General features: G+C 38.0%; 1 protein-coding gene across 5 annotated transcripts in view; it reads left to right on the top strand.

Moving 5' to 3' along the window:
- Positions 1 to 10,921, top strand: part of L3HYPDH (trans-L-3-hydroxyproline dehydratase) — a 31,705-nt gene that overhangs the window by 1,447 nt on the left and 19,337 nt on the right. For 2 of the 5 annotated variants that reach the window (XR_010130759.1, XR_010130760.1), the window contains exons 2-4: positions 3,664 to 3,833; positions 6,814 to 6,936; positions 7,022 to 7,159. Coding sequence is in view for 3 of the 5 variants with exons in the window: in XM_004055243.5 (XP_004055291.3) it covers positions 3,664 to 3,833; positions 6,814 to 6,936; positions 7,022 to 7,159; positions 9,945 to 10,070 (557 nt within the window). In the remaining 2 variants the exon portion in view is untranslated. The other 3 variants (XM_063697871.1, XM_004055243.5, XM_063697870.1) reach the window with 3 other exon arrangements.

Genomic DNA, 10,921 nt, shown 5'->3' with positions numbered 1-10,921 from the left:
TATAACCATAACCCTTACAGGAGGGATGACCTGGCAAGCTGGCATCTGGTTTCTCATCAGACTACTACCTCCCAGGAGCTGAATTCTATCAGTAAGAATGCTTTAGTCATTGTGACTGGAAGTGAGCCAGGAGCCAGTTTACCAGGAATAGAGTTATCCTTTTCTTAAAAATCTTCAAGCCATGCAAATCATCTGTTAGAAAGTTGGACCTTGATTCCCCCTGAAGAACTAGGTTTCAGATTAGCCTGATTATGAATGATAAGTGATAGAGCAGGCACTTTTAGAGCAACCTTAGGCAGCTGAAATCCACGAGTTAACGAAGAATGCCTCTGGAGAAATTGATGCCATTTTCCCAGAGAATGGTGTCACTTCCAGATTGGGAGGCCACTTGAGGGAGACAGAATTTATGTTTACGATTCCATTTTTAAAACCTCAACAGTTTAACTAGCGTGGCTACCAGAATTCCCCCTAGGCAACTCCAGCAGCAGATTAGAAACACTCTAGACTTCTGTAGGAAATGGCAGCTGGCAGCAGGAACACAAACTACATCACATTTCTGGGTCAGTTAGGGCGGGGTCAGTCAACCACTTGACCTCAGTAGTTCCTCTCAGTAGTTCCTGAGAGCATCACTGTATGACAGTACAATGATTAGTGGGCATTAATGGTCACTGAGTTAAGAAAATGAAATGCTATATTCTCTACTTTGAAAAATGCATACAAGGCAGACATAGTGTTCAAGGTCACTGCCCCACCTCTCCCCATCTCAGTGACCTTGTGCTAGAGAGTCCATGCCTCAATATCACAGTCTGCAAAATGAGGATGTCAACAGTACCCACCTCAGAGGGTTGCTGAGTTCATCTCCACCCCACCAGGCTAAAATGCAAACTCTTTCTTGTTCACAGTATTCTAAATGCCTAGAAGAGTAGTCAGTCAATGAATATTTGTTGAATGAGTAACTAAATAAATGAAATTTGGAGAAGAATATGCTGATTGACAAATGTAAACATCTGGTCCTCTTGAGAAACCTATTCCCACTGAAGATTAAAGTTTTGGCTTTCGAGTCCCTAATCTGTGCCAGGAACTCCCCACACGTGGAATTTTCAAAACAACTCTTTTAGGAGAAATAGCAGTTACAGTTTGCACAAGACACCAAAGCCACACTAATGGCAGAACTAGGGTTGGAACCCTGGCCTATCATATTGCTTCCCTCTCATCCTTAAAATTTTTTGTAGTTTAAGGAGATATGTTTCAATTTTCTGGAATAGTGCTTAGTGTATTACACCTCATTCACAGATACAGCGTATTTTAAAATCTATCTTGTCCAACCAAACTCCAAGAAGGGGAAAAGCCTATGTTTTATTCTTCCTTGTACTTTTTGTATCTTCTACAGTAATCGGCACATAGTAGGTGCTCACTAAATCTTGAGCAAAGTAAATCAAATTGAAATTTCAGTGATATGCTTGTATAGAAGAAAAGAAAAACCCTTAGATTTTGGATTGTGTTCTGGATAGAGGTTGTATATTTTAGTAGAAAGGGTTTGGGCTTTGGAGTCACCTGGTCCTGGGTTTGACCCCAAGCTCTGCCACTTATTTAGTGGGTAAACCAGGGAATAATGTAAGGATAGTAAGTAAAACAGTACCTACCTCTCAGGGCTGTAGTAATTAAGGCACTAATGTAATGAATTAAGGGGCTAGTGTATGTAAAGACCTGCCACATAGCAAGTACTCATGGGTGAAATAAATATCTTAATATTTAATGTTAGTAATTTAGTGATTAAAAAATGAAATAGTCACAGATAATTGGTGGACAAGAGTAACTTTAAAGGAAATTTGGTCCATTTTAAAGAAAAGGAAACTGAAACTCAGTGAGGTGTAGCACCCTACCCAACTGCCCACCCTAAGAAAACCAGACCCAAGATTCTAGAAAGGTTGGGCCAGGGAAATGATTGTAGGCTCAGGGATGACTTCTCCTGAACCAGCTTCCCAATTTCATCCTGGCCCCGGGATTGGTGGCCAATGCCCCATTTAGTTGTTACAATCAAGGGAAGAGGGCAGGCAGACTGAGCCCTGGGACCGTCACCTGTGTCTCCTGGTAAGTGCTGATCTTCACCCTCACTTTAGCTTTCCACCTTCCAGCAGTCCCTCATTTCTATCAACTTGCCCATTCTCTTTTCATTACACTTGCTTTTCATGTTGCGCCAGCATCAAGATAAAGACATTTTTGATTCAGTTTTGTTGTTACAATCCACAGCATGTTTTACTCTTTTGATTATAAACTTGCTCTGTTTTAACACATCATGGGTTAAAAGGGCTTCTGTGGACTAGTGTGGACTACTAACAGCATACTGATAGCCTTCTGTGGACTGATAGCATACTGGTATCTTTGTATGACTTAGTATGAAAACTCAGGAACACAAGATATATTTTCTTTCCCAAAACTTAATTTCTGAAATTGAAACTCTACTCTGTCCTTTTGGTTCACTTAGCCTCATCACTCCATGTGTTGTTCCCTTTCCTGATATGTGTGAGCAAAGGTTTCTTAAAAGTGCTGTAACCTTGGAGAGGATGGCACTTCAGTCCTCAGCTTACACAGTTAACCAGCAAAGTGGAGCAGGAGCATTGGCTGCCCCACCCTACCTGGTCCTTGCCCTCTGCACTGCCTCCCCATCCTCTGTTTCTTCACGTCCTGCTCCTGTGGTGCCCTGGGGGAAGTTAACACATGTCCTCTCTGCACTAAGGACCTTCAGCCTCCACTCTTCTTAAGGGAGAAAAAATTTATCTCTAGGAGAAATATTTCTCCCTTCAGCACACTCCTTTGCCAACAGATGTCTTTCCCCTGAGAGCTTAGGCTTCCCTAAAATAAAAACATGAAAGACAAGCTTTCTCCCCTGCCATAGGCTTCCCTGAAAGGCAGTGATCACCAAGCTAGCTTAAATTAGGGAAGAGGAAAATTTGAGAAGGGGGAAAGTAAACATCACCCAGCCCCCTTTCTTTGGAAGTACAGATTCAAGATTTCAAACTACTGACCTTCAGGTGAAACTTTGGGGGTGTTGAGACTTAAAATGCTTAAATAAAAACCCTGATGCAAAATGATGCTGTAGCAGTCAATGATTCTACAATGGCATTTTTCTGTGTTTGCCTACAGGATACCTTAAGGAGATGAAAACATGTAGATAAGTGTATATAATTTATATAGAAAAATATTTTATAAAAATTTGTTTTGACATTACGGCTGAAGAAAATTGACTTGTAAATAGGATCCAAGACCCTCACTATTTTAAACCATCTCTCATAGTACAAGTGGGGAACAGACATTTTCCTTCTTAGTGTTCACAGGGATGCCCTTGGGTTTCCCTCTCTCGGCCTCAGGGGTGTTTCCTAGAAAAGATCCTCAGGGAAGTTAATGAATATGTCTGTATGAGTTAGGGAAAGCATGGCATTAGTTTATAACTTCTGTAATCATCAAGTTAAAAATAGAATGATGCATCTAGCTATTATTCATTCGATGCTTATTCATTTAAAAAACGGATTTTTACTTCATTATTTTTATGATAGGAAAAGAACATCCCTCTTGAAAAATAAACATATTAAAAATCCTTTGAATTTTATTGCTAAAATACTTATTAACAAACACGTCTTCTTTCCAAACACATCTTTTTTTTAGATCTCATGGTGGATGTTCCTGGACGTGGAAAGGTGATGGTGGACATTGCATATGGCGGTGCATTTTATGCATTTGTTACTGCTGAAAAGTTAGGACTAGACATTTGTTCTGCAAAGACCAGGGACCTTGTGGATGCAGCAAGTGCAGTGACAGAGGCAGTGAAAGCTCAGGTCAGTAATACTCTGCCTTTAATACCAATTCCCTTCTCTGTGGCATGGAGGAAATATACATTATTATGTCTATAAAGAAAATTAAATGATGTTTAAATTATTAATAGTACTAAGAATAGGGTACTTATTAAAATCTTAGGCTCTAGAGCAAGCTTGTCCCACCCATGGCTTGTGAGCCACATGCAGCCCAGGATGGCTTTGAATGTGGCCCAACACAAATTTTGTAAACTTTCTTAAAACATTATGAGTTTTTTTGCAATTTTTTTTTTTTAGCTCATCAGCTCTCGTTAGTGTTAGTGTATCTTATGTGTGGCCCAAGACAATTCTTCTCCCAGTGTGGCCCAGAGAAGCCAAAAGATTGGACATCCCTGCTCTAGAGCAAAACTATCTATGAGTTCTAGCTTTACCACTCGTAACGTATATAACCTTGGGCAAGTTACATAACCTCCATATGCCTCAGTTTTCCTGTCTGCAAAATGGAAATTAAAAAATACCTGCTTTGTAGGGTTGTGAGAATGAAATAAGTCAATACATGTAAAGGACTTAGAGTAGTGTCTGGCCAATAGTAAATGTTCAGTAAATGATAATATTATTTTTTTGAGACAGGGTCTTGCTCTGTCACCCAGGCTGTAGTGCAGTGGTGTGATCATAGGTTACTGTAACTTCAAATTCCCAGGCTCAAAATGATGCTTCTGCCTCAGCCTCCAGAGTAACTGGGACCACAGGCATGCCCCATCACACCCAGCTAAATCTGTGTTTGTGTGAGTGTGTGTGTGTGTTTATATAGAGACAGGATCTCACTATGTTGCCCAGGATGGCCTCAAACTCCTGGCCTCAAGTGATTCTCCCAGCTCGGCCTCCCAAAGTATTGGGATTACAGGTGTGAGCCACCACACCTAGCAATTACTAAATTTAATAATACATACATACTAATATAGTTTATAGTTCCTTAAATGTGTAGAAATATATTTATAGAATTCTGCAAATTTTAAATGCATGTGTGTGGTCATTCTGTTAAACTTGAAAATAATAAATGTAAAATATAGTGTACAAAATAGATTTAAGCCTTTTTCTTATTTCATAGAGAACATTAATTCCTATTATTTTTTTCCTACATTGCTAAGAAGTTACTCAAATGACTACTTAAATAACTCTAGTTTTTACTTGGGAAAGCTATTTTGATAAAATCAGTTTAGATAATAATTCTAGGATATTCTTTCACTTCTAGCACAAGTGAAGCACATTTTACCTTGAAATTGGGACCTATAAATAAAACACATGTACAGTATTGGAATGTTTAGTACGTGAGAATTTAGTATGTGAGAATTTATTAGTAGTAAAAAGTAACTTGTGTAAGATAGTGTCTAATGTACTAATAATTATCATTTTCTGAAGCTTTATTTTAAAATAATTTATAACTTAAATAACAAAATGAGAATATACACTGTATCAGTATTCTAAATTATTTTTCTGGTACTGCCAGTACCAATATGTGCAATTATATTATGATAGCAACTTTTGAAGCTCTGAATTTACATCAGTTTTCTGTTCCATTAAGCAGGACAGCTAATAGTCTGAGTTAACAATTTGGCACAAAATAATTTCTCCTAATTTTTCATGAATTCAAGAGAAAAAGTCATGGATATCTTAATAAAAGGTGTAATTTTGTACTTCTCATTTGAGTTTGAACTCAACAAGATGGCAAGGGGTGGACTTTGAGGGAGGAAGGATTCTGAGAAAAATGAGGACAAGTTCTGTTATTGATGTATCAGACAGTACAATTAATTACTCTGTGAACTGTTGACCATTCACACTGCTGAAGCAGATTTAGGAAAAGGCCATGGGGATGGAGAGTTAAAGTTAATATAAATTCGTCTTAATTCATTCACTCTTTTAACAAACATTTACCACAAACATACTGTATATATGTTAGACATTCTGCTAGATCCTGGAGACTCGAAGAAAGAACAAACCCCACCTTCGAGGAGCTAGCTCCAGTTGGGGAAGCGAGCATACCTGTGAACAGTGTTATGTTGGAATGTGCTATAGTGGAGGTGGGGCGTATCACTTTAAGAGGATGGAGAACAAAGATTCAATCTGCAGGCCGCTTTAACTTGGTTTCAGATGGACTCTTTGGATGTTAAGAACCCAAAGCTGTTCCATTGCTTTAAATGACATGTAACTGGAAGTAGAAAGTACTAATTGTAAGCATATACAAGGGAAGTCAGATTATAGCAATCTCAGTCATACTATAAATGTTTGTAGAAATCCAGGAAAAGCTAAAGAACTAGACTTCCAAGAACAAGTAGCTTTGCACATTTGGGCCTGAATCTACCATTGAGTGACTTAGCTACCCTGCCAGTGCCTGCTTCTTTGTGTGCATATCTGCTGCTTTTTGATGAATCAACTGACTTCATCGTCTACAATAAATCTTTTTTTCATCCAATTGTTTCTCTTACCTAATAGTTTCTGCATTCTTACAGAATGTTATATCCTCTCACAGCCTTTGTCTCTATCATTGGTGTTAACTTCAGCTCTAGATACTCAGAGCCTGATTTTCCCGCATTATCCTCCTTAAGCTCCTGAGAATAAGACTATGATTGCCTTAGCTCATCCTGTTTGAGCAGCCATTGCCAGCCTGTGGATTGACCATCCTGGGGTCAGTGCTGCAAAGACTATGTGTATTTGGGGTGGGAGGGGTGTATAAAATAGGACTGCTTTTTTAGCAAAGGCTATATGCAGGACAGCTTCCTTAGAAGGGACTCAAAGTATGATAAGAATTATAAATTGCAATAAAACTATGTTTCTTCATCTAGACAAAGACATAATTTCTAGCAATTAGTATACGTTGCCCAAAAAGGTATTTTAAAAATGATAAGGATTAAAAAGTTATGTCTAAGAATGACCCATCTGCATTATTTATAAATTTGAATCAAAATATTTATTTTGCATGTGGTTGATCTTTTTTTGTTATTTGCAGTTTAAAATTAATCATCCTGATAGTGAAGACCTTGCCTTTTTATATGGAACTATATTAACAGATGGAAAAGATGCTTATACCAAGGAACCAACCACCAACATTTGTGTTTTTGCAGATGAACAGGTATTAAAACTGTAATGTTTAGGGACAAAAGCCAGGTAATATGGAACACACTATGAACATTCTGTCTTCATTTATTCTGAAACAGGTTGACAGAAGTCCCACTGGCTCAGGAGTGACAGCCCGAATTGCCTTACAGTATCACAAAGGGCTTCTGGAACTGAACCAGACGAGAGCCTTCAAAAGCAGTGCAACTGGCTCAGTATTCACAGGGAAAGCTGTGAGGGTAAGTGGCACCCTTAGCTTCTTATTTATAAATGTGTCACTCATGAGACTGGAGAGGCCTGAGTTGGGTGTTTGATAAATTTCTTCACTCAGCTCTCAGAAGAGACTTTTAAAGCAGGCCTGTAAAAACTTCTTTTCAACTAGGACATTGGTTATCCAGTGTGGTCTTGGGGCCCCAGCGGGCCCCTAAGGTCCTTTCCATGGGTTCAGAGGGTCAAAACTATGTTCATAGTAATGACATTATTTGCTTTTCACTCTCATTCTCTCAAGAGTGTACAGTGGAGTTCTTCAGAGGCTACGATGTGATGTATGATAACCCAACCAATTGAATGCAGAAGCTAGATATGAGAACCTAGTTGTCTTCTATTAAGCCAGACATGAAAGAGGTTTGCAAAAATACCAAACAATGCCACTTTTCTCATAATTTTTTTTTGTTTTGGCAAACAGTTATTTTCACAAAAATGTGTTATTCATATGTTAATGTATAATGGGTTATTTTTAAAATGAAGTAATGAACAGATATATCCAATTCCTAATACAGTAAATATTGATAGATATAACTTATATAAAGAAAAACTCTTTGGGGTCCTCAAATCTTAAGGTATAAAAGGATCCTGAGACCAAAAGGTTTGAGAACCATTAGGATTTGGGGTTCTTTTTTGTTTTTTTGTTTTATTTTATAATAGTGTTTTATTTGATATAATAGGATGTGAAAGCCCTGAAAAGTTGTGGAACATCAAATTTTTGTAATGGAATAAAATTTTAAATGTGCTAACAGCTAAGTAATGAATCTTATCTCAGTAGTAAATGAAATCTACTACAGAATGATTGATCTACATTCAGTAAATTATTCTACTCATAAAGAGTCCTTTAACGTAGCAAACAATCTATCCTAATATAGCTGTTTTTAAGATTTGGTGTTTCTGAATATTAGAGTTTCCTTAAGGATCTCTACATCGTATAGTGATCTGAAACATGTGAAACCATTTATGTTGTATGCAAAAATTTGGAACACACTGTCTTCAAAATCTGAAATGGAACATAAAAATAATAACATACATTTATTGGATACTTCACTGTGCATCAGTTTCCAAGCTAAGCACTTGATACATGCCATCTCATTTAATCCTCACAAGAATCCTACAAGGTCAGTACTGTACTGTTATTATCGTTTTTCAATAGATGATAAAACGGAGAATTGGAGAGGTTAGGTAATTTACCAGAGGTTAGTTAGTGAGTAGCAGATCCAGGTCATGAAGGTGGGTCTCTCTGAACAGACCACATGCTGTTAAGCATTATATTATATTGCTGTCAGACAAAGCAAAAGGTCAGTGAGGCTTTATATTATAGGAGCTGTTATGAGAAGAATCTGGGACTGCAATGTCCCCCCAAATAGAGAGGGAGCCGAGAGACCAAAGAATGACTCAGACAAGTCCAGGTTGGCAAGTAGATGCATTTATTAGAACTTCCATATAAGGCACTCCTGGGAAGCAGCTGAACAACTGTGGAGACCCATCCTGCCTCCTGACTCTAAGCTGCTTTTAAGCTAATTTTCTGGCTCTTTGCCTACTGTGTATGTGTGATAGGACTGTTTTCCTTGGTATGTTCCCAGATATTCTCTGGGATATTTGGGTTCTCAGGGATACCTGCTTCTTGGCTGGGCACCGTGCCCTTGGCTTACCCCCCAGCCTTCAGGGTTCAAGCAGTGGACATACACCCTTACATAACCTGGTGAAGGACCTGTCACACTACAGCAGCTTTATAAAAAGATATAAAAAGATAAAGTATTATACCCTAACAATATTTGACATTTTACCTTTAGCTTCAGTTATTATTCTTTTAAAAATTAGAACATAAAAAGATATGCTGAAGTTAATGTTTCCAGTTACTTGTTTTATAGTTATTGATCATGCTTGCCAGAACGTCTTCACTTGCATCATGCTCTCTCCCTGTCTGTGTGGGCCCGTCCAGGCTCCCTGATGGTACCTTCTCAGTTTCTTCCCCTGCCGCAGCTTCCTTTCCCTGTCCTTCCATTTAGATGTTACCGTCACTTCATCCCCACCTTGCTTCTCATCTCTTCTACAGTTTGATGCTGCTGGGCAATTTCATCCACTTCCTAGGCTTCAGTTCTCAACCATCTACTGATGATGACTCCCAAATGTTTATCCCTGCCCTGCCTACCTACCCTGTATGTCTTTCTGAATATAACGCTCTTAATCCCAACTGTTTATTATACTCATCTCTAAATGACTGTCCCAGAGGTGTCTGAAACTCACCTTGTTAAAAAGTTCTTCCTTTCTTCCTTTCTCAAATGTGCTCTTCCTTTCTCTCCCCGTTGTGGTTAATGGCATCACTAGCATCATTTCAAAGCTAGAAACTATGGTTATAATTAACTTATTGCTAGTCCTCAATTCCCACATGCATTGATCAAGAGGCCTATCAGTTCTACCTCCAAACTATCTCTATGTTAGTATATATTCCCCTTCTCCATCTTCACTGAAAACTCCCATAGTGACTCTGGAATCAATCATTCAGTGAATTGAGGTTATCTCTTAACATGTTTCTGGGTCTCTTGTCTCTCTCTTCTCCAGTTTGATCCCCACTTTACAGCTACAGTTATCTAAAACACAAGTCTGACCATGTCACTCTCCTTAAAAACATTCCCTGGCCCGTAGGATTAACCCTTGGCCTTTCCTTCACATGATAAAAGTCAAGAGTACAGTTTTCAAGCCAGATATAATACAATTGCAATATTTTGATAGTATACTCCCTTCATCTTTTTTCAGGAAGCGAAATGTGGTGATTTTAAAGCTGTTATAGTGGAAGTATCAGGACAAGCCCATTACACGGGTACAGCAAGCTTTATAGTAGAAGATGACGACCCACTGAGGGATGGATTTCTTCTCAAGTGACTTCTTCCATGATTTTAAGGGCTTTCTTTTTAAAGTAATCATTATCCTTAAGGACTGTTTTCTCTAAATTATATGAAAACAAATAAATTATACACATAAACTAACTTTCATTCTTTCTAAAATACTACCCTGTGGCTAAATATAAAGTCATTATACCTCGTATTTGCAACTGTATTTGTATAAATATCACTTATGTCTAGCATACAAAATGCCAGAAATTCAGAGTCTTTTTCTAGTGATTAACATATCAGGTAAAATTAAAACAGTAGTTACTTTTAAAATATTGCTCTATAATAATTACTATTAATATCATATTTTGTATTAAAGGCTCTTCGAATAATATGTGGAATTTAACAGTGAACTTTACAAGCTCATTATTTTTGTCTTCCATTTTTTTGAGTAGAATAATGCCCTCTCTATAAGCAGCATGTAAAGGAGATGGATTATTATAAAGTACTCAACACTTAGCACAATAGCCTGGGAAGGATGGGGCTGGAGTCAGCTTCTTTGTTATAGCTGCTGCCAGGGTGTTCTCTGTGGCACAAAGCACAGCTTCTACATCCACAGGTACTGAAGTATCAGAGACTGATGCTGAGAAGACCGACTAGTAATCAGACTTTTGCTATATCTTCAGGGCTTTTATAAAAGGGGTTGCTTATTGCATTATTAAAATACAGATATACAGTAGAAATTAAGCAGTGAATCCTTACAATGGAATGAGTCTCATACTCCATCAGCTGCATGCTAGGTAGATTTAAAACATGAAATAAATGGTTACTATTGGCATTCCTTCTAGTTAATACTTCCTATGAGCCTGTTAAAAATAGCTGAAGCATTAAAATATTCTAAGA

This window comes from Gorilla gorilla, chromosome 15 (genome assembly GCF_029281585.2).
Source record: "Gorilla gorilla gorilla isolate KB3781 chromosome 15, NHGRI_mGorGor1-v2.1_pri, whole genome shotgun sequence".
NCBI lineage: Eukaryota > Metazoa > Chordata > Mammalia > Primates > Hominidae > Gorilla > Gorilla gorilla.
The sequence above is the reverse complement of the archived record's forward strand: the minus strand, read 5'-3'. Positions and strand labels throughout refer to the sequence as shown.